The 24,372-nt window shown below is 38.2% G+C and overlaps 2 protein-coding genes and 2 pseudogenes across 3 annotated transcripts; 3 read left to right on the top strand and 1 right to left on the bottom strand.

The window, feature by feature from the left end:
* The first annotated feature begins 5,200 nt into the window (after positions 1–5,200).
* Positions 5,201–8,885, top strand: LOC104768004 (uncharacterized). The gene is made up of 9 exons (XM_010491955.2): positions 5,201–5,693; positions 5,804–5,869; positions 5,977–6,342; positions 6,398–6,469; positions 6,870–6,962; positions 7,302–7,577; positions 7,755–8,056; positions 8,147–8,388; positions 8,813–8,885. The coding sequence occupies exons 1-9, from the start codon at positions 5,201–5,203 to the stop codon at positions 8,883–8,885; spliced, it is 1,983 nt and encodes a 660-aa protein (XP_010490257.2).
* Positions 8,886–13,403: 4,518 nt separating this feature from the next.
* Positions 13,404–14,701, bottom strand: LOC147920728 (uncharacterized). Its single transcript, XM_087501199.1, has 5 exons — positions 14,350–14,701; positions 14,129–14,288; positions 13,773–14,064; positions 13,645–13,721; positions 13,404–13,563 (listed from the first exon to the last, which is right to left on the bottom strand). The coding sequence occupies exons 1-5, from the start codon at positions 14,699–14,701 to the stop codon at positions 13,404–13,406; spliced, it is 1,041 nt and encodes a 346-aa protein (XP_087357325.1).
* Positions 14,702–17,072: 2,371 nt separating this feature from the next.
* On the top strand, positions 17,073–19,643 carry LOC147920727 (uncharacterized; annotated as a pseudogene).
* A 1,268-nt stretch (positions 19,644–20,911) lies between these two features.
* On the top strand, positions 20,912–21,724 carry LOC104766728 (uncharacterized; annotated as a pseudogene). The gene is made up of 2 exons (XR_015591658.1): positions 20,912–21,384; positions 21,479–21,724. The product of XR_015591658.1 is annotated as an uncharacterized LOC104766728 (transcript).
* The last annotated feature ends 2,648 nt before the right edge of the window (positions 21,725–24,372 follow it).

Below are 24,372 nucleotides of genomic sequence, written 5' to 3'. Positions count from 1 at the left end.
CAACAGAACCTGCAACTAAAGATTGCAGCAAGGTAGAGAGTGTCAACTACACAATGTTGTATAATAAATGACTTAAACTAGCTGAGGAGAATTCATTGTTGACAAAGGAGAAACTTAAGTCAGAGGCTAAGGTTACTGAAATACAAAAATATGCAGTAGAGAAAGAAGAAGAAGCATTACAAGTTAGAATACAACTTGAAGAAACTCAAAAGAATTTGAGAATGCTTAATAATGGCACAAAACAGTTGGATCATATTCTGAACATTGGCAAAACTGATCGATATGGTCTTGGATTTAAAGGAAATCTTTCAAAATCAGATCCAATGTTTGTCTCTGCTGGTTATTAGAGAGAGCTACATCCATTGGGGAGAAGAAATAAGAAGAGAATATATGGTCTGCATTATCAAAGTCAAAGCCCAGAAAATAAAAATCAAAATAAAAGAAAGTAAAATCCAGTGAGACAGAGAAAAATTTGTTGGTCCATAATCTTCATGACGTGGTTATTTCTTCTTCGTTTTCTTTGGCTACAAATTTCGGATCTTACGTCTGAAAGGTGTTCTGGAATCTTAAGAGCGAGGTCTTTTCAGTGATATAGAGAACGTTGTTGGGTTCATTATAGTTTGATAGAAAATCCCTTCGGAAGTTGGATGCTCACAGGATTGTCTCACTCTGGATCTGTCATAGGAATCTTGCCATATCATTAAAACCATAACTGCAAATTGTGATCTGTTTCTTCCTATGGCTTCATATGAATGTTGTTGATTTATCAACCAAGTTTCATAATTTTCTGGGTTTTACTACTCTGGTTATTCGCTGTTTCAAGACAGATAAGTAAGAGTTGTTAAAAGAGTTCTTTAATACTGGAAAGAAAACAGTGAGTGTGTCAACCTGCGAAGATGTTTTTAACTTTTGTGTGCTCACAAGCATGGGGAGAAGAATATGGATTTTGATGTTCAGTTCTTTGCTGCAATTATATTGTGCTTGAGAGACACACAAAGTTAAAAAGGGGGAGATGACATAATACAACAAAGTGATGCGGATGTAAAACAAAGAATGACATTTTCATCTGAGCATTAAGTATGTGTTTTGGTTCTAAAACTCAATCATCAAGAGGGAAATTGTTGGTGTTATGAAGATTGAGTTTTAGATGCTGCAAAGATATTTACTTGGAGATTAAGGGAGAGTTTGGAGATCATCAAAGTAGTAGTTGAAGTTTATGTTGTGTGAAGCTTGGATTGTAAAACTCAATAAGAAAGGACGAGATTGTTGATGTATTCTTAACTGAGTTTTACAACAAGATGAAAAGAGAAAGAAAAAAACAATTATGAAAGGCATAGATGAAGATGAAGATGTTGATGCAGTCGATGTACTAGTTCAGAGAACTACAAGAAGTAGTTCAACGAAGCAGATAACATGGAGCTGAAATAAGAAAATCAGCTAAGGCGATTAATATTCAAACCAGGAAAGTTATGAAGACTAGAAGCTTGGAGAAGAGTCTAGAAGCATAAAGAGATTCTTTTTTTAGTAGAAAAGGAAACATGAAGAAGACTTTCCTATTCAATAAAAGAAAAGGAAATTTGCAAAGAGATTTGGCAATTCCTATTAGGATTAGAATAGGAATTTAAGCTTGTATGGCCACGACCTATTGTGTATAAATAGGGGGCTAAGCCTTTGTAGAGGTGAGCACAAAAGAGCAATAGAATTCTTAGACAGTAAGGTTATGTGGTATCTTGTAGGAAAGCATAACACTTAATGGGACTAAGGGGTTTGTCTTGAGAGGTTCTTGGATTGTGTATAGATCCATGAACATGAGAGATTAGATAATTGATTGAGTGAAACTTGTAAGTTTACTAAATAGATTGTCTAATAAAGAAGTTTTATTTTGAAGAACTCCTGTTATAATCAAAAATATGGTCCCATCAATATCATAGATTAATAATTAGATAAACTAATATGTATATATATATATAAGAAAATCTAGTGAATATGATTATATTGTTGTTTGCTTATTCTTGAATTTGCATTCTTGTTGAGCTCATCTTTAATTTTTTCATTGTTGTATTTTCAAATCGCATCCCTAAATTTTGAAGAGTCATAGATGCGATAATTGTTTCTTTAGTAATTGGTTTTAAATGTACTGTAATATCTTTTGCGACTTCATCATTACCATGAAGGATAGAAGTAACAATTTTTTTTAAACTCTAAAATTCTAACATTTCTCATTTTTACCTAGATAATCTATTAAACAATTGACATTCATGCTATTACGATAACCAAGATTATAAATTAAGAAAATTCTTTAAAAATGTGAATGATAACAAAAGTATCTTATTTTGTAATAGAAAATTTTTCAATATAAAAATGAGAAAATCTCTTCATAAATTAATAAAATATTAATTTATCGATAAATTAATAATTATTAATTTATCGATAAATTAAAACCTCTATAAATTAATAAAATTTCATAGTCCCGACCTTATTAATTTATAGAAGTTTAACTGTATATTCTCCAAATCTGCACTTGCAAGCCTACAAATTAATGAACACATATGCTCTCCCTTTCTCAACATCACGTATCGCAGTACCGGCTCAAACATTTACCTCTGTGCAAATTTTAAAATAGACATTTTAATATATATAAAATTATTAAAAATTATATTTCTTTCGACCAAAAGAAAATTTAGTACTATTTTATGCATCATTTTTTCACAACTTTTTTTTTTAAATCCTTTTATTCCTATAAAAAATTATATGGACCTCCTTTTATTCGTATTAAAAAAAAAAAATGGACCTCTTATATTCATACAAAATAATCTGTTGGATCTTTGATATGGGGCGATGGCACTGCTCTTCCTTGTAGTTAAGCCAGCACTGCAAGCATGCCATTCAAGTTGAGCTTTTCATTTCTTCATGACAAACATAGGTGGATGCATAGTTGAGCTTTTCATTTCTTCAAGTTGCTCTCTATCGACCACCGGATCATAACATATGGCTCTTGTTCAAATAACCAAAGAAAATTTCTAGTTAAATTGTTTAATGACATAAAATGAGTTTTAAACAAGAGATAGTGGATGTGTTTGTCACTGCCAGAGTTCTATAAGCTTTTTCTAACATGTTCACCACGAGAAGACAAACATATAAACGTTTGACTTCACTTTATCTGATACATGATTTCAATAGGAGACGTGTAAGTGTTGTGAAGATTCATACTGAAAATAATCGGGCAGATATTGTCAAAATAATATGTTCCATGGTTTGAGGGGAGAATTATTGTATGTTAAGTCAATACCAATTCAAAGTAATAGTCAAAAACATATATGTGTGAGCTTCGCCACATGACCCATAGCGAACAAAGTTATACAAATGAAAAATTGATTTGGGCTTGCAAATTCACATTAAATAAAAAATGTTTAGTAAAGGTGAGTGCATAACTATAACTATGGCTTATCTAAGATGATATTTATGTTTTTGTGATTTTGTGTGTTGTGTGGTTGTTTCTTTTGGTTGTTTGTGAGTTTTTCGTAGCTCATGAGGCTTGGATTCGTTTCTGGATTCGTGTGGGACGAAAAGGAGAAGCTTGGAGGCGAGATTCGGAGGTTATGTTCGAAAGAAATCGCTGCTCGGCATCGGTGTCGGTCGACACCAACGCGAAGACGACTCAAGGACTTAGCGAGAATCGGTCGACGAAATGTGGAGGTGTCGGTCAATACCGTTAGGGTTTCGGGAGTGTCGAGCAGGTGTCGGTCGACCCCAGTATGGTGTCGCTCGACACCAGATGACCAGTGTCGGTCGAGACCTTCGGGTATCGGTTGACACCCTTCTGACAATGACCGATTTACGTCGTGTTGCTTTGTGCATGTTCCTGGTTTGTTTATTTGTTGTTGTTTGTGGCATGAGATATCTTATTGCTTGTGTGTATAGCCCAGTAGATGGAAGGATTGCCTCACTAAGTATTTCTGGTAATACTTACGCCTCTCTTTTGTGTTGTGGCTCAGGTAAAGGCAAAGTGTGATCGTGGGATCAAGGCGATGAAGAGGAGGATGTTCTAGAGGCTCGGTTGTTTGCTCTGTATCTTTGTTAGGATGCTAGAGTGGAACTTAGTGGTCTATAACGGATGCTAGGGTTGTTGGTTATGATTTGTTTTATGTTCTGGATTGCTATCGGATTGGTGTTAAGTTCTTTCTTTATTGGTTATTGGTTACTGGATTTATTATTTTGTTATCCGCTGTTGTTGTTGATGTTTGGGGGTAGGTTTCTAGTGAGTATGGGATCACTAGATATTAGGTTATTAAAAAAAACAGATCGCGTTGTTTTCAGTTTTGGTATTAGAGCCCATACAATTCTAGGTACGGGTTTGCTGTGTGCTTTGTGTTGTGGATGTTGGATTGAATTCTTGTGTGTGGCATGGGGTCCTAGAACATCCTCTTCGAGCCTACTTTGTGATTCCACGGTGATTTGTGTTCCTTGTATAGTTAAAGTCGTTTGTTTGCTTAGCCTTCTGTTCTTGGTGATAAAACTGGTTAGGGGTGAGGGAGCTGCTGGTCGCGGGCGTGGTCGTGGTCTTGGTCGAAATCATGGGCGTGGCCGTGGGCGGGGACAGGTTCCCGAGGTCAGTGAGAGTGTGATCCAGAGCATGGCCAGTGAAGAGGTGGCAGAGTCGCAGGTTCATCCTAGTGTGTCTGGAGACCAGGCTGTTGGTGGTATTGGCAGGGCAGGTGGACCCGGTGTCAATATTGGTGTTGCCCCGGGAGTGGGGGTTGCAGCAGAGGATTTCTTCGCAGGCTTGTTAGCTCAGGTTTTGGCACGGCTTCCAGCAGTGGTGCCGCCATTGGATAGTGGGCAGGTTCCAGTAGTGCCGCCAGTGGTTGGTGAGCAGGTTCCAATGGTGCCGCCAGTGGTTGGTGGGCAGGGTCCAGCGGTGCAGCTTGTTGCTGGGGTGCAGGCAGGTGTGCAGCCTGGGGCCGAGGTAGTGGATGCTCAGTGTGTTCAGATGCTGGTGCAGCTACGACATGTGGGTGCGGGAATTTCTCGAGGAGGCACAGATCCGAGTGTAGCGGATGAGTGGAGAGAGCGTATGTAGGATATTTTCCAGTCGGTCCGGTGTCCCAACCACTATCGAGTAGACTTGGCAACGCACTACCTTTCGGGAGATACGAGGGTCTGGTGGAGGTCGGTGACGGCACAGAGGGTGCAGCGTGAGATGACTTGGTTGGATTTTGTGGGAGAGTTCAACGCCAAGTATTTTCCGCAGGAGGCACTTGATCGTATGGAGGCACGGTTCTTGGGTTTGACTCAGGGGAACCGTACCGTGAGGGAGCTGGACGCAGAGTTCAGTCGGCTTGTGGGATTTGCAGGTCGGGCTTTGGAGCCAGAGTCGGCTCAGGTGCGGAGATTCTTGTTGGCTCCGCAGGATGACTTGAGGACTCGGTGTAGAGTGAGGAGCTATCCTACAAGAGCAGAGCTGGTAGAGACTACAGGTTGGATAGAGGATGACTTGAGTTCACAGGTTGTGGTGGTCAGTCCTCCAGTGCAGCCAAAGCAGACTCAGCCGCCTTCTACTTCTGGAAAGGGCGGTAAGCCTCCACAAGGGCAGAAGAGGAAGTTCGATGTTATGCAGAGGTCAGGGTTCAGTGGTGCGGGATGCTTTGGGTGTGGGAGTCTAGAGCAAAGGGTGGCGAGTTGTCCACACAGAGGTAACTACCCAACAACACCAACGACTTGAGTGTGTTACCATTGCAGAGAGGCGGGACATCTCAGATCTTCGTGTCCTAAGCTACATCTGACGGCTGTGTTGGTAATGCAGTCATGAGTGCAGCAGGCGGGGCAGACAGTGTTGCCTTTGCTAATGGCACCGCGTGTGTACACGACAGTGCAGACAGGAGGAAGCAGTGCTAACGCGATCACGGGTACAATTTCTAAACTTGACTTGTGTTTTCCTTTCATTTTTGGATTTTTGGTGTCTGTGATGAATCTTAGGGTTCTTAGTGCATAAGGTGTGTGTAGGGACCTTATTGGTGGGAGGATTTCCGTCTCATGTGTTGTTTGACTCTGGAGCTACTCATTGCTTCGTTACCCTAGAGTGTGCCGAGAGGGGCAACATTCGTGGAGATCCCAGGGAGCGGTTCAGGACCATGAAGGTTGCTGGAGGCGGGATGTTACAGGTATATGGATGGGCGAGAGATGTAGATATACAGGTGGCGGGAGAGTCGATGCTGGCAGATCTGGTCATAAGTCCAGTGGAGCTGTATGATGTGATTTTCGGCATGGAGTGGTTGCACCTGTATAGAGTACATCTAGATTGCCATCGGGGTAAAGTTGGGTTTGATAGGCTCGAGGCGAAGAGTTAGTTTTATGAGGGAGTGAGGCCGACTTCAGTCTGGTTATCTCTGCTGTGCAGGCAGAGAAGATGATCTGAAAGAGACGGGAGGCATATTTGGCTACGATTTCGATGCTGGAGTTTGTGGGGTAGGTTGGTGTTGGTGAGATCCCTGTGGTTGGGGAGTTTGAGGATGTTTTTCAGTCGTTGCAGGGGTTACCACCATTTCGGTCTGATCCTTTCACGATTGAGTTTGAACCATGGACTACGCCATTGTCTAACGCTCCTTACAGGATGGCTCCAGCAGAGATGGCAGAGCTGAAGAAGCAGCTGGAGGATTTGTTGGGCAAGGGATTCATTCGTCATAGTATTTCACCGTGGGGAGCACCGGTGTTGTTTGTTAAGAAGAAGGATGGAAGTTTCTACTTGTATATAGATAATCGGGGTCTGAACCGAGTCACTATGAAGAACAAGTACCCTCTCCCGCGGATTAATGAGTTGTTGGATAAGTTGAGGGGTGCTACTTGGTTCGCCAACTTTGATTTGGCGTCAGGTTACCACCAGATTCCGATAGATGAGCTGGATGTCGGGAAGACAGCATTCAAGATAAGGTATGGGCACTATGAGTTTGTGGTGATGCCTTTTGGTTTGACCAATGCACCAGCTGCGTTTATGAGGTTGATGAACAGCGTATTCCAGGAGTTTCTGGATGATTTTGTCATCATCTTCATCCATGACATCCTGGTGAATTCCAAGAGTTGTGAGGAGCAAGATATCCATCTGAGAGCATTTCTGAAGAAGTTGTAGGAGTAGAAGCTTTTCGCTAAGCTGAGCAAGTGCAGTTTCTGGCAGAGAGAGATGGGTTTCTTGGGTCATATTGTGTCTGTAGCAGGAGTTTCTGTGGATCCAGAGAAGATTCAGGCCATCAGAGATTGGCCTAGACCGTAGAACGCCACAAAGATCAGGAGTTTTTTTGGGTTGGCAGGGTATTACAAGAAGTTTGTGATGGGCTTTGTGAGTATGGCACAACCGATGACTAAGCTGACAGGGAAGGATGTTTCCTTTCTGTGGTTATTGGAGTGCAAGATGGCTTTTGAGAGCCTAAAGCAGATGTTGACAAGTACACCAATATTGGCTTTGCCGGAGCAGGATAAGCCATATGTGGTGTATATTGATGCTTCTAGAGTTGGCTTGGGGTGTGTGCTGATGCAGGAGGAGAAGGTTATTGCCTATGCTTTGCGGCAATTGCGGAAGCATGAGGGCAACTACGCTACCCATGACTTGGAGATGGCAGCTGTAGTTTTCTGTTTGAAGATTTGGATATCTTATCTTTATGGCGGAAAGGAACAGGTGTTCACATTTCATAAGAGCCTGAAGTATATCTTTAGTCAGCCTGAGTTGAACTTGAGGCAGAGGCGGTGGATGGAGTTGGTGGCAGATTATGATCTGGATATAGCTTCTCACCCTTGTAAAGCTAACTTGGTAGCAGACGCTCTGAGCAGGAAGCGGACGGCTTCTGCTCAGGAGCAGGATATGGAATCTTTGGTGAGTGAAATTAGTACTTTGAGGTTATGTGCTATTTCACAAGAGCCATTGGGACTGGAGGCAATTGACAGAACGGATCTTCTGAGTAGAGTGCGGTTGGCTCAGGAGAGTGATGTGGGGCTGGTGAACACCTCTAAGGTTGAGGGTTCAGAGTATCAGGTATCTGCTAATGGGACTATCCTGGTGCATGGTCGGGTTTGTGTGCCCAAGGATGAGGGTCTGAGGCAGGAGATTCTGAGAGAGGCTCATTCGAGCAAGTTCTCTATTCATCCTGGAGCTGCCAAGATGTACCGTGACCTTAAACGGTATTATCATTGGGCTGGAATGAAGAGGGATATCGCTAGTTGGGTCTCGAGGTGTGATACTTACCACCTAGTGAAGGCTGAGCATCAGGTGCCGGGAGGCCTGATGCAGAGTTTACCCATTCCAGAGTGGAAGTGGGATATGATTATTATGGACTTTGTAGTTGGGTTGCCTGTGTCACAAACTATGGATGCTATTTGGGTGATTGTGGATCGTCTGACCAAGTCTGCACATTTTCTGGCCATTAAGAAGTGGTTGGTTGTGCGACTAAGTACCAAGATGAGGTTGTGCTCGGGATGCGGGTCGTTGGCTCAGTGTTGTTGTATCTTATTTTTCTTATATATTTTCATTGAGGTTGTAACGATTATGACATTTTAAGATTAATAGGATGAGTATTTCTTTATTTTTTACTAGTGTTGTCATGGAAAAGAGAAATAGCTTGGGTTTCTATAATTGGAAGTTTCCATAAATAGAAAGTTTTCCTAAAAAGCAGGTTTCCATAACTAGAAAGTTTCTAAAAATGGAAAGTTTTGTCGAAAGTGTGGTGATCTTCGTGATGATCCTGCGGGATGTGTGCCTGGGTAGCGGTCTTTGTGACGTTTAGTATCATGGCATGGAGTGGTCTTGGTAACGTTTGTACCTTGATAGGAGTCTTAGTGATGTTTCGTACCCTGACAGCGGTCTTGGTGACAGAGATCTTTGTGACGCTTGTCAGTGGTAGTATGTCTTAGTGACATTTTGTACCTGATGGTGGTCTTGGTGACGCCGGTCAGGGATAGTGATCTTGTTGACGCCGGATACCTTGGTGGTGGTCTTAGTGACATCGGATACCATAGTGGCGGTCCTCGTGACGTTTGTGGCCTTAGTGGCGGTCCTTTTGGACATTTTTGTGTCCTTAGTGGCGGTCATGCGGGACGTTTGTGTGGTCTTTGTGACGTGTTTGGAGTCTTTGTGACGTGTTTAGGGTCTTTGTGACGTCTCGGTAGCCTTAGTGGCGAGTGTTGGCCGTAGGACATTGCGATATTCCTACGAGAGCCATAAGAGTAGTTCTGGTCAGCGTGGTACTCGGTCGAGCTCAGTATTATTGCTCTAGAGATATGAGATCTTGAACAACTCATGAGGGGACGGTTAGGTTCCTGTGTAACTATTATCTCGAGGGACTTTGTGGCATGAGGGTATAATTGGTATATCAACTCTGTGTGACGATCTGAAGGCGCGCTGTAGGGTGATAGCCCGAGAGCAAGATTTGACTTCCTGATACCATAGCTAGAGGGCTGAGGCCCGATGGCGAGCCGATAAGACTCGAAGGTCGAGACCTGAGAGCGAGGGATATGCATGAGTTGAGAGCGTATAATGTCAGAGGCACGGGTTATTAGCTAGATTGAGTCCTTGTAGTTAGTCAGAGGATGTGCGGGAGATCCTTGGCAGTTGGTTTAGTGCTAGATTCGAGGATGAATCTATGATTGTAGGGGAGAATTGTAACATTCGTAAACCAGAAATCGAATTTTTGGAAGGGGTGTCGATCGACACTCCTTGTGGTGTCGGTCGACACCATTTGCGGCTGATCAAATTGGTTCAATTTAATTCTCTGGTTTGCGTGGTCGGCTCGGGGAAGCCCTAAACTCGACTATAAATGGTAAAAGTTGACTTCTTCATTCTCCTTTAGTCATTTCATTGCGGAGAGAAGATAAAAGAGAGAGAAGCTTTCCAGTGAGTTTTTGTGAGGATCCTTGCTTGTTTTTGAGAGATTTGTGCTTGGGGAGTGAGATCTAAGGCTAAGGACGTGGAAGGAGCTTGCTGTGGAGGTTTCTGTTCGTGGGTTGGTCGATTTTCTCATTGATTGGCAAAGGTGAGTGCATGACCATGGCTTATCTAAGCTGAGATCTCTGTTTCTGTGATTTTGTGTGTTGTGTGGTTGTTTCTTTTGGTTGTTTGTGAGTTTTTCGTAGCTCTTGAGGCTTTGATTCGTTCCTGGGTTTGTGTGGGACGAAAAGGAGAAGCTTGGAGGCGAGATTCGGAGGTTCTGTTCAAAGGAAATCGCTGCTCGGCATTAGTGTCGGTCGACACTAACGCGAGGATGACTCGGGGATTTAGCGAGCGTTGGTCGACGGCATGTGGAGGTGTCGGTCGAGACCGGTAGGGTTTTGAGAGTGTCGAGCAGGTGTCGGTCGACCTCAGTCGACCCCAGTATGGTGTCGGTCGACACCAGATGACCAGTGTTGGTCGACACCTTCGGATGTCAGTTGACACTTTTTTGAAAGTGACCGGTTTAGGTCCTGTTGCTTTGTGCATGTTTCTGGTTTGTTTATTTGTTGTTGTTTGTGGAATGAGAGATCTTATTGCTTGTGTGTATAGCCCAGTAGATGAAAGGATTGCCTCACAAAGTATTTCTTGTAATACTTACGCCTCTCGTTTGTGTTGTGGGGCAGGTAAAGGCAAAGTGTGATATTGGGATCAAGGCGATGAAGAGCTTTTTTTTTGGTAAAGTACCTGGGTATTACCCCAGATTTTATTAAAAGACCAAATAACAATTACACATGGATATGTCTTTGAAACAAATGACCAGCAGCATCTGCACGTAGCATACCGTCAACAAACTCCAGAACCGTATTAAAAAATGAAAACTTAAAGAAAGAGAGAAAGCATAGGTAGCTAAACATACATGACGAAAACGGACTATCGAGTCCCTCATAAGAAACACATGGTGCAGGCATACCAAGAAGAACAGAGGATGGAAATCACCAATCCCTGTCGTGAGATAACCAACCACAAGTTGCTAGTCCACTTCCACCTCCCACCGCGTAACTTTCGCCTCCCAAGCAAAGTTCAAACCATAATATACTCCCCAAAGCTTCGCAAGCGGAGCTGAGCATCACCCAATTCCTACTGCAAAACCTCCACACCATGCACCCTCGCTATTCCTCAAGACCTCTCCTGCATATGCCAGACCTGGATAACCTCTTGATGCCCCATTTGTATTGAGCATAAACTAACCTTGAGGAGGCAAAACCCATCCAACTTCTCTGATCACACGTGCCCCTGGACCTGCATGAGTAATTGTGAGCGATTGTGCCTCTGTCACCTCTGCTGTAAGCTTCTTAACAAAACCGAACCTATCCCTGCAAACCATTTGCACCCCGAAGACATCACAACATCTCCATTTCCATCCCACCAAACGGCCATTGCAAACATAGTAGACCAATCCCCCTCTCTAGTACTCATCCCCTGCCCCAAATTATGGTAACACCATTCAAGTAAAGACATCGTAAAAAACGCACCCTGCTTGCTTGGTGGTATGATGCGGCTCTATAAACCAGCCATGGCAGGACAATCACGCAGGACATGCATAATCGTTTCCACCCCACCACTACACACTGTACAGACATCAGAATTCCAAAGGTGGCATTGCTTTCTCTCCGTGTTAGTCATTATTTCCTGCTGCGCAACAAACCACAAAAAAAATTTAACTCTCTTTGGCACTACAACTTGCCAAATCCATTTATAAAAAGAACTCATATTCTGACCAAGTATCTCAACTTTTGTAAACAGACCATAAGCATATCCCACAGTAAAACAACCATCAGCAGTCTCACCCCAAGACATCCTATCTATAGCTCCCATGAAGCTATTCAGAACAATTGTTACCAGCTTAAGTTTTATATTATCAGACACAAAAGGCGATATGAGAGCAACATCCCATCCCAGACCATCCTGCCATAGATCTCGAACCATTAACTGTTCAAGACCTGGGGGCAACACCCCAACTGCACCAGCGACTCCCCTGACAGCCATTTGTCCTTCCAGAACCAGACTGTTTGCCCATCTTTCACCACCCAACTCAGGCCTCTGTTGACTACTTCCCGCAGACCTAGCCCCACACTTTGCCATGTAAATGGAGTTCATCTAAGCAGGGTTCTGAACACTCCCAACCTTATACTTCTTCCTCACAACCTGTGCCCATAGACTAGTATGATCATGTAAAGCTCTCCATCTCACCTTTGCTTGTAGAGCCTTATTCATATCCTTCACTACTCTAATCCCCAAGCCCCTTTCATTCTTGGGAAAACAAATTTGTTTCCAAGCAAGCAAGTGTTGTTTTCTCTTTTCGGTAGTGCTCTCCAGCTAAAATCTCTAGACACTCTATGTAGTCTCTCCAAAGTCCACTGAGGAAGTTTAAAAGTGCTCATCATATGCACATGAATCGATGAGAGGATTTCATCAATGTTAACCTACCTGCAAAGCTCAGCATACCTCCTTTCCAACCTCGCAACCTCGAAGTAACATTTACCAATACCTCACCAAACGTCTCATTATTAATCCTCTTATGAAGGACATGCATACCAAGGTACTTCTCCAAATCCTTGGTTGATTAAATCCCACTTGCAGCACTAATCAACTCCCCCAACTCCCTAGACATATTGTCTGAATAAAAAATCTTCAACTTCTCAAGACTAACCTTTTGACCTGAGGCATTGCAGAATTTTTCCAACACATCTCGTATCACTCTGATTTATCCCATAAAGGCCTTAGCAAATAGGATCAAATCATCTGCAAAACAGATATGGTGATAATGAATCACCCTGGCGCAGTCCTCAAGATGGCTTAAATGGTTATGTTTGTTCCCCATTCCCCAACAGGCTCATCGAAGGGCCTGCAACACACTCATAATCAAATGAACACACTCCTCAGATAATGCTACTGACCGTGAAGTATCCTCCAAAAAGTCTCATCGAACTCTATCATAAGCCCTATTTCTCCAAATCGAGTTTTAAAAGCATTCATCCTATCCTCCCCTTCTTCCTCCTCATTGAATGCACCGCCTCCTGAACTATGATAATATTATCCGTCTCCAACATCTATGGGATAAAACTTGTTTGCGTAGGTCCAATAACTATCGTCATCACTCCCTTGAGTCTGCCCACAAGAGTCTTTGTAATTGTCTTAAAAAATACATTGCATAGACTTATGGAGCAGAACTGCATGATCTTCTCCGGTTTTAACACCTTTGTTATAAGAACCAGAATTGTGTCATTCGTTCCCTGTGGTAAACAACCTGTCCAAAAGAACTCCAGGGCAAAACGTGTCACCGACACCTTAACAACCTCCAAGTTGTGTTAGTAGAACACTAACTGGAAACCATCTAGATCAGGAGCTTTATACGGACCATACTGTGAATAGCATTTTCTATCTCCATCTTTGAGAAAGGCTTACTCAAAGCGTCTTGGTCTTCAGTAGGCACTCACAGAAACCCCTCATCAAGCAGCCGCTCCACCACGAGATCAACATCTTCTAAAGAGTACAGCCGCTTACAATAAGTTGTAGCCAGTCCCTCCAACTCCTCTGCATTTGACACCCATTGACCTGCATCATTCTTCAGAATATCTATCTGGTTCCTCCTCCTACGAATGATGGTCGAGGTATGGATAAACTTGGTACTTCGATCAACAGGTGCAAACCGTTTCTCTCTGAACTTCTAAAACCAGATGATCTCTTCCTGCTTCAGAACTAAGTCAAACTCCTTTAGAAGCTCTGCCTCACGCGCTAAACAAACACCTGTCTGCACAGTATCCAAATGCAACTAAACCTCTGTTAGTTCCCTCATCAATACCTCCTTTTTCCTCTGAACATCTCCAAAAACTTCCCTATTCCACTTCCTTAAGCTCCTCTGCAAACCCTGAAGCGCCTCCAGAGTTGTCTTGCTCCCATCCCAAGAGTTAACCATTGTCTTACTCCCATCCCAAGAGTTAACCAACAGCTCTTTAAACCTCGAATGAGTCAACCAAGCTGCTTCAAAACGAAATGGTTGCCTCATTGGATCACTTCTCCTCTCAAGTGACATTTGCACATACACAAGTGCATGATCCAACGCCAAAAAAAGGAAGGTGAGTCGTCGTTGCCTCCTGCCATTTCAGCCTAGCATGAGCACAACACAATATCTGATCCAAACGCTTGGCTACAAAGAACCTTTCTGTCATACCTTGAGGTTTTCCGGACACCACCCGTTCTGCCCTTCTCCTCGTCTCTGGACCGTCGTGAACCCCTCCTCCAAATGAGTCCCCTGATTTTCCGGCTCTCCTATGTCCACCCTCTTGGCCAATACATCCCCACTTTGCTTCTCCACAACCTTTGGGAAATTATACACCACATGCCCATAAATTCCACATGTAGAACAGATATTGGCAAACCCTCATACGCTACAGAAAACCTCTTCCCTTTCACCACCACAGTTCTCTTCAGAAGCATCCACAAGTTCACCTCAAAGCAAACCATAGCAAACCTGTCTCTCTCAAATTTGATCGTCGTACTATCAACCTTAAGCGGTCTTCCCAACCCCTTGGCAATTCCCATCAGAATAGACTTGTGGTAAAAACTCAATGGCAAATTGGCTAGATGAACCCACACCGGCGTTGTGACGATTTCATCAACTAGAAGATCAAGCTTAGAAGACCAAGCTTGCACCGTCAAAATACTACCAAACACTCTCCATAGACCCCTAGTCAAAATTGCCAAATATTCTTCATCTTCGAAACAAATCATAAAAAACTAGTCCTTGGCGTTCGATCAAATCGGGTTAATCGGGTCGGGTTATTCAGTTTTGAAAAAATTCGGTTTTTGAGAAATCTTGCCAAATTGAACCGAAATAAATTTTGGTTTCGGTCGGTCGGTATACGGTTTATTGGGTCGGTTATAGGATTTAAAATCAATTCCGAATTTAAACCAAATTTTTTCTAGTTCGATTAATTTGAACCGAATTACAACAACATATGGGTAATTGGGCTAAAACAAAGCCCAAGTTAACAAATGTACAAACCCAATTAATATTTTACAAAGTCCAATCCATTAAAAATTAGGGTTTTGCGCAGTTGGTGACTGTGAGGCAGTGACACAGAGACGGCGCTGCAACGGCAACAGTGAGGGCAATGACGATGGTAATTACTGGCCGTTCAATCTCTCTGTTCAATGAAGCTTGTTATACGCCAACTGCAAATGAAATAAGTCACCAACTAGATCCATCAAAAATCATCATCATAACCACATGCAATCTATCACCAAAGTAGAAAAAATTCAAAAAAAACAAAGAGAACTTGAAAATCAAAGGTAGATCGATCAGATCTAAAGATTAACCTGCGATTCTAGCCGTGTTAAACAGCCAAGAACTATCCATAGAAAAGAATTGATTATGTTTGTTACAACTCAGTGAAAGAGAGGAACATGTTACAATAGAGAAGAGGTAGAAAATGAGAATAGCGATGGAGAAGAAGAACGTATAACATAACGAAGGAGGAGAGAACTTTTTTTTTGTTTTGAGAGAGACTGAAAAAGAAGAGAATGAGAAAACTTAGGGTTTTCTATTTTTATATGGTGTTACCTTTGTCCGAGAAAACCAATCGATTTCAGCTTGCCGAACCAAACCGAACCGATAACCGAATTCCTTAAATAATCTCGCCGATCGGATTCAGTCTCATCTCACACTCTCTCCGATAACCGAATTTGTCGGTTTGTTCGGTTCGGATTTCTCGGTTACCACCGAACGTCCAGGACTATAAAAACTATCTAGGCAAGTCCAGAATATTCATCACTCCATTCGGTTTCCAAATTTCTCTCAACTTACGAATCATATCAGGAAGTGAAACATTACGTCCCAAGGACCTTCACAATCATACACTACTTCCACAAGCCATTTATCATCGTTACCACATCCTCCGCTATGGTAACCACCGGCTCCCCATCTTCGCCATTCAGGAAAGCCAACGAAACTCTTAAACTCTTTCAGTCACAAATTCATCAGACAACACCTTCTCCACTACCATGATCCCACCCCCATACTACCGACTACCTTCTGCAACCACGACTAAGACATGTCTGGATCCCCTAGAGGTCTGACTCTCTCCCCCATATCCATCATTGTCGAGTCTTGGAAACTCTGAGTCGAAACCTTAAAATCGCCGCCACTCATGGAAATCCAAGTTAGTAATGTCTCCTCCACTTAGATGAAGAGATAAGAAAAACGTCGGATTTATAAATTTTTGTTTGTAACTCGAATAAAAAAATAAATAGACATATAATGGTTTTAAAAGTTAATATGATGAATATGTTCAGTAGAGACACTAATCATGATTGAAGCTTGGAGAGACAATTGCACTAAAGAGAGGGTCTTGTAAGAGCAAAAGACAATCTCACGTAGTTTTTTCATCTCGTCTGCAGAGAGATAATGGCTGCAAATGGTTGTACTTTTCAACCTGGTTGAATGAGTTGAACGTACTTTTCAACCTTGTTCAGCCAAAAACTCACCATTTAAGGTAAATATCTTTTCAACCCAAATTTAGTGGGTCCCACCTTGTAGCTGGAAAATAACACTTTTTGGTTGAAAATTGTTCAACCAGAAAATAGGAGATGAATAGATTGAACGAGATGGAAAACTCAAAAAAAAATATATATATTCAATTTATATATTTAAATTAATATTTTTGGCTTTTGAAAAAATTATCATTTAACAAAACAATAGTCAAAATCTAGATTGTTATTTCGATAATCTAGGGAAGTCAAAGATTGTTAGTTTGAAAATCTATTTTTGTAAATCAAAGTTATATTTTTAATTATATATATATATATATATTTGAAATATGTAACAAACGTTCATTAACTATTTTTTTTTTCCAAAATTTTTCACATTATTTAATGTTCAATATTAAACTAAATAATTTAAATTAGCATTATTTGTTACGAATAAAAGATATTCTAGTACGCAAAATCAGCTCAATTTTAAACTCTTTTGAATAATTAATATTTTTATTGATTAACATCAAAAATAAAATCAGATCCTATATATACATAGCTCATCACGATTTATCTTCAGGAAAAAAAAATTATGAGCTAAACACCTTTTTCATAATAAACAATTGTAGCCATGAGTGAAAGGTATATTTCTCTACGTATTTTGAAGTTTATTAGTTTCAATTTGTATCACTGTTCTTTTAGTTTGTGTAAATTGTTTATTTTGTGGTTTAGAAGATCAAGCTTTTTTATATCGATAAAACATTGTAACTATTAGTAAGTAAAGCAAAAGTGCATGTGTTTGAAATTAATGGTGTTTTCTTTTCTGTTTTGCTTATATTTGAATGGTATGTTTTGTAAATCAGAAACAAGCGAAGCAAAAATGGAAACACTTGTCCATCATCAAGTTCTAAGGGACAATCAAAGGGAAAAGCTAAAGCTACAGAGGATCCTAAGGTATTTGTTTTATACAATTTTAAATGTATTATGTATATATATATATATATTTCACCACATTTATGTTTAGCTTATACACTTTAAATTGTGCAGTACGTATGGAGTCCTAGATATACCGAAATATTTCTCGAACTTGTGAACATGGAGTTAAAATCAAAAAGCTATGTCACAAGAGTACCTGACAATTCGGGAAAAGCAAAAATTGTGGAAAAGTTTTTTGAACTGACGGGAGCTAAGTTGACTTGGAAGCCTGAAATGAAAAATCGACTCGACTATATGCGGCTTTTATGGCAATGTAACCGCGAACTATGTAAACGCACTGGTATTGCGGTTAATTCCATAACCGGAAAGATAGATATGCCGGAGCTTTGGTGGCAAGAGAGAGTCCAGGTGAGTTTAAAACATATGAACATGCAGTATTTATTTATACTTACATAGTTACATATATTTACTTATTTAAAACATATGAACATACAGTCTTGATCACCACATATTTACATATTTTATAATTACTTCTATCATTATATGTTAGGAAAATGGGAAAAATGAAAGGTAATATCTCTAGCTCCCTATGTATTTTGATTTGTATTAGACTCCTATTGTTTAGTTTCAGTGACTTGATTAGTTAGCAAACGCTATTTTAAGTTAGTGTTAGTTTCTCGTTTGGTTTCATTAACTTGCTGTATCTTTGTCATTTAGAAGTTCAAGTTTTTAAATATCCATCAAATAAACATTTAATTATTAGTAGTAAAACAAGTGAAGCAATCATGGTGTTTTTTTTTTTTCAAATCAGAAATAAACAAAAGGCTGGTCCATCATCAAGTTCTAAAGCTACGGAGGATTCTAAGGTATTATTTTGTTTTCTACAATTTTATATGTATATATATATATATATATATATGTCAAACAATTTTATACGTATATGTATATATATTAATATCTCAACATTGGTTTTTTCTAGGTATTTCGTATTGCAGAATTACATTTGAGAGGTATTGAAAATCTATTAGATGAAGAAATAGCTGAACTGATTTTACTTGAAGAAGCTGAAATCTTAGAGACCGACATTTCTCCATTGATGGAATATTATGGCAAATTCTTCTGCAAAGAACCAGAAACTCAAGATAGAGGCAGTGGATGGGCCATGATTCGAAAGCAAATCTATGCTAGTGAAATTTCATGTTGAAAGCTTGTACGAATGAATACAGTGGCATTTCAGCGTTTGTGTGAAATATTACAAGGGAGGTATAGCTTACAAGACACTCAAAATATGGCTGTTGATGAGAGTGTTGCAATCTTTCTTATGATTTGTGGCCAGAATGACTCTCAAGGTGACATTGGTCTAAGGTTTGGTCATGCACAAGAAACAATATGTCGGAAGTTTCATGAAGTTCTTGGAGCAATGGAACGAATGGCTGTGGACTACATACGACCAAGAACTACCCAAGAACTTGAAGCTATATCAAACCGTCTACAAAGAGATAAACGCTATTGGCCTTACTTTAGTGGATTCATAGGAGCTTTAGACGGGACTCATGTACCTGTTATGGTGACTCCAGGACAAGAAACCATTAGATTTGTGAACCGCAAAGGAAGTACGAGTCTCAATGTCTTGGCAATGTGCGACTTTGATATGCTTTTCACATATTGCTTTGTTGGTATGGCGGGATCAGCTCATGATGCGCGTGTGTTATCAACAGCGATTCGTGATGATCCTATGTTTCCTACCCCTGCGGAAGGCAAATACTATCTTGTAGATTCTGGTTATGCCAACAAACGTGGATATTTGGCTCCGTATAGAAAGCAAAGTAATGTTGGCACAAGGTATCATCTACAAGAGTTTTTCTATGGTGAGCCACCAAGGAATAGCAAGGAGATGTTTAACAGATGGCATGCATCCCTTCGCTCAGTCATTGAACGTACATTTGGAGTTTGGAAGAAAAAATGGAGAGTTTTAAATGAATTTCCAAGGTATAATATTGCAGTACAAAGACGTGTTATATTTGCTACAATGGGACTTCATAATTTTATTCGCAAGAATAATATTGAAGATGATGACTTTGAAGAAGCTGATAAAGATAGTGATGTTTCATATGGGCAGCAAAATGTTAATGATGATGTGAATGATGATCAAGGTATTAGAGTGGAAGAAGAAACACACGATGGAAATTATATGAAGATCGTCCGCGATCAAATTGCTGAGCAAATATGGTCTGCAAGTCGACGTAGTGTTCGTCAGCAACGTTAGATTTTATTTTATATAATATTTTGTAATAAAATATTTATTTCCAAATATAAATTAATAATATATTAGTTTTTTTTTTTTTTTAATTTCTTATATTTAAATATATAATTTAGTTATATATATAATTTCTGATACTATTATAAATAGATTTTTAATATTATATTTTTGTATTCAACTATTCAACTTAATGGTCACCATTTAGCATACTAATTTATTTCTCTGCAGTTTTTTCAGCTCGTTCAATTCCTTCAGCTCATTTTGATGGTTCAGCTCATTTTTATTCAGCCCATCATTATTCAACCTATTCAGCTAGTTCAGTTTGTTAATCATCATTTGCAGCCAATGATTCAATACATCATAAAGTTAAAACCAACATTTCATACATTAGTTAAGATCAATCCAAGTGAGCAAATAATGGACAACATGGTCTAGAAACGGTTGCCATACTTGCACGGTTACACCTAATTTATACATTTTGTTTTCCAAACTTCTTACTTTTCTTGAATGGTGTTTATATTAGATTACTTTACAAAACATTGTCTTCCGGAAAAAGTTTGTCTTTGGCAGACACAATGGTCGTTTACACAACTAATGGTAATCAAATCAGCAAAAACCCGACAAGTTTACATATTTTTTACTCGCTTGACCATAACTTTCGTTCGGTTTATAATATAACCCAATTCTCAAAAGAATATAAAATATATTTTAACTTTTTTTTTCTGGACGTCTCTCAAAATTGTCGTAACTTAATAGAAAGAAAAAAAAAAAAATATTGAAACTGGTTCTTATAGAAATTTTTTTTTGGTCAGCAAACCATTTTCTTAATCATTAAGAATGCATAGATATATTAAAACCATTTTCTTAATCATTAAGAATGCATAGATATATTTAAAAAAAAAAAAAGAATGCATAAATCTTTTACTGCCTAAACGGTCTGAAAAAAAAACTAAGAAGGTTATCTTTATACTAAAATTTCTTTATAAATATATCTCAACAAGATGTTAATTCATTTCTTAAATGTCCCTCTATATAGAATTTAAATAATTGCTGACGCGTCACATACAGTGTTGTTCAAATAAAATCTATTGAAATTTATTTTTTTCCTCATATATTCACATTTTAGAGATAGAGTTTCTCCATTAAAAGTAATATAACTGGAATGTGCTGGCGAATATGTTTCTTATTAATACTAAAACAACTAGACCCGAAAATATGGATTTTAATATGGCTTTACCATTTTTCAAAACTAATATAAAATTTAGGAGCCTACTCTTTCCGAAACCATTCACTTTTTCTTACAACATTAAGATTTTGATGTTACATATCCGAGAAATGGCTCTTACACAACCAAAAGAAAAATAAAACATGGCCAATACAATGTCGAACCACAACGCCCCACAGCCGCCGAGATCACTAATGAAGCAGCACTCGTGGTCACCAGACATGAACCGCGAGGAGGCTTGGCTTCGTAAGAAAAAGAAACGGCCATCAGGAGATCTCTTTTGTCGCAGCAAGAGCGTTACGAACGACGATATCGAGGAGCTTAAAGGCTGCTTCGAGCTTGGGTTTGGGTTTGAGACAGAATCACCTGATTTGAATCCAAGGCTCTCCCAAACAATACCCGCTCTCGATTTGTATTGCGCCGTTCATAGACAGTACAGCAACCATTTGTCTCGTACGTCTTCATTCGCGTCGGAACATGAAGTCAGCAACTCCAACAGCACCACGACAATCGTCGACAAAGGTATGTCAGTATGTGTAAATTCTAGTTTCGGTATCAGTTTTTGTTTGTTTGTTTATCTGAATATTCTCCGGTTTTGAGGAGCCATTTAAAAAAGGTGATGACCGGAAGACGATGAAGCAGAAGCTTAAACAATGGGCTAAGGTGGTAGGGTTTTCGGTGCGGCACTCCTCCGGGAAAACAAATTGATGTCAGAAGAATGACAGTTTTTGTAATATAATGTTAAACAAAAAACTCTAAAATGTTTCGTATTTGAATGATAGTGGCTTAGACACTTTCTTCTCCAAGTTCATTGTGAACCAATTTTTTAACAAAATTATCGATTGTTGTTTTTGTTATGAGTGTTTCTTTCTGTGCTCCATTTTGTTTCTAGTAGCACCTGAATCACTGCAAAGAGCACCAGAGCCGGTCCTAAGGCACAAGGGATGAAGTTATCGTGTTGGGTCCCCTAATTAAGGGTCATCAAAAAAATTATTATATAAAGTTTGGTTCTCAAACTTAGTAATTCACCAGATTTGTGACATATGTTAGTTTTAACGATCAGATATCAAAGTTAAACTTTCACTAAATTGTGACACGTGTCAGTTTTAACTATTAAATATTAAAGTTAGTAACTCATTATATCATGACACGTGTCAATTTTAACGATCAAAAATCACAATTTTCAAGTTTGGTAAAATGAAGCATAAAATAATTGTAATCTCCTATATATTAAAAGAGAAGCATTCTGGAGAAAAGCTGATGTGTCGTCGCCAGAAAGCTCCATACCTAATTTATTGTACACCCTTAGTATTCCATAAAATTACATAAAACTGCCACTACCATATATATATATTTTTTTTGTCAACTGCAACTGATGTTCAATTTATTTATATACACAATATTTTGCTCATATAAATTCTAAAATTAGTAAATATTATTCAAAAATTGATATATATTATCCCCTACATATTTTCAAAATTAAATTAATTTCACTATGTATTGTAATATAATAATATAACTATATTATGAGATGTAAAAATATATATATTTAAAATCATATCTTTAGAAATATAAATAATGTTACCTTTCTAATAATTTTATAAAGCTCTAATGGTGAAAGAATGGAAGATCATTTGAAAGTGGCTCAATGTTTATTCTTTTACTAAAAACAATAACTATATTTGCCCAAAAAACATATAATCACCAAATAAAATATTTTAATTTGGATAACTATGTAGTTAAACATTATATATAAATATGTAGTTTATAGTGTTTTTACAGAAATCTTAAAATTTAGAAAATCCAGTCCAATAAAAATGAAAACAAGTAATAATATTATACCAATAGCTGAGAATGAGATATATAGGGATCTAATGACCAATTAAAATTTATAAAATCCAGTGATATAATATCATAACTAAGACCAATTATATAAGGGATCTAATGACCAATTATATCCCATTTTATTATTTTCCCTTCTCTTACTATATTATTTACATTAAATTGTGATTAGTATAACTAAAGAATATTTCATTCAATAATTGAAGGAAATCTATACTATTAATTGGGGAATACACTTAAGGGTTAAAAAAAAATCATATCAAATATCCATGATGCCAAACTGACCCAATTTAAATATTAAGAAGAAAAAAAAGATTAAACAACAGATTTATTATATTTTAGGAAATTGTTCAAATTAGTTCCATAGTAATCAGGTTATGAGATTTTTGTGTGGGTATATTCATGTATGACAAAATACAGGATGAGAATTTTGGGAACAAGAATTCAAGCAAAACATATGCGGACATACTATTTACTTATATGAATTACGAGGAATGGAGTTTTTTCGAGTCAAAAAAAAATTAAATGTTGCAATCAGACATATTAGACGGGTTTGATCGCTTGCCATTTATATTTTTTTTAAAATATGTAAAAATAACTCTGCACGTATGTGCAGGTCCAAACCTAGTTTTATTATATTAAAAAAACTTTGTTAATCCTAAAAAGAAAATGATTATAAATACACCTCTCTATGTAACCAAATAGATGATGATATATTTTACACCAAACAAAATAATTTCTACTAGCTTTGTTTTTCTTGGTAAAATTTCCTTCAAATGTGAAACAAAACTATTAACAGTTTTAAAAATATTAAAAGGCAATTATAAGAAAATTATAAAATTTAAACAGCTTTAAAATTTAAAAAAATCATTATAAGGAAATTATATAACAAGATATCATGAAATTTGAAATTATAAATTTTTATTTATTTTAATTTTAAGTTGCTAATTTACAATAAAAAGGATTACTTTTTATATAAGATAAAAAAAATGATTGCGAATATATACAATTAATTACTGTTTCAAAAAAAATATAAATACTCACCCTTACATAATAAAAAAGATGGTTGAAGTAAAAAAAAATAGATCATCTCATATTTTTTTCACAATGAAATAATTTATTCAAAAAGACTACTATCGTAATATATAAGATATGAGTATTTAAGATTAACGTATGCGTTTTTGTAACTATAAAAATGTTAAAGTAAAGAGACATATAGTATGTTATTTAATGTGTTTATAAAGACAATTTGTTGGTAGTAGTAAAGACTAAAAAGTATATTTTAACAGTAAAATATATTTGTGTGTACAAATACACTTTTAATGGTAATATATATATTAGATTTGTAAATGGATATACATTAGTGTATTATACCAAAAAAAAAGAAAATCTTTTCTATAACTAAAAGTTTATCTCTTTACTTTTAAACATTGGTTTTACTTATGAAAATAATTAAATATATATTCTTTGTTAAATTTAATTTTATTTTAATAACTTTGAACTCATCTACATTTATTTTTTAAACTAAAAGTGTATCTATTTATTTATTTTTTTCAACCAAACGATAAATTGAAAGGAAATTCCTCAGTTAGTTGTCCAAGCTGGAGGGAAGGGGTTTACAAAAGAAACTTCAGAGATAAGAGAACGCGAAGCAAGGCCAAGATAATC

This window comes from Camelina sativa, chromosome 19 (assembly GCF_030686135.1).
Source record: "Camelina sativa cultivar CO46 ecotype springtype chromosome 19, ASM3068613v1".
NCBI classification, from domain to species: domain Eukaryota; kingdom Viridiplantae; phylum Streptophyta; class Magnoliopsida; order Brassicales; family Brassicaceae; genus Camelina; species Camelina sativa.
The sequence above is the reverse complement of the archived record's forward strand: the minus strand, read 5'-3'. Positions and strand labels throughout refer to the sequence as shown.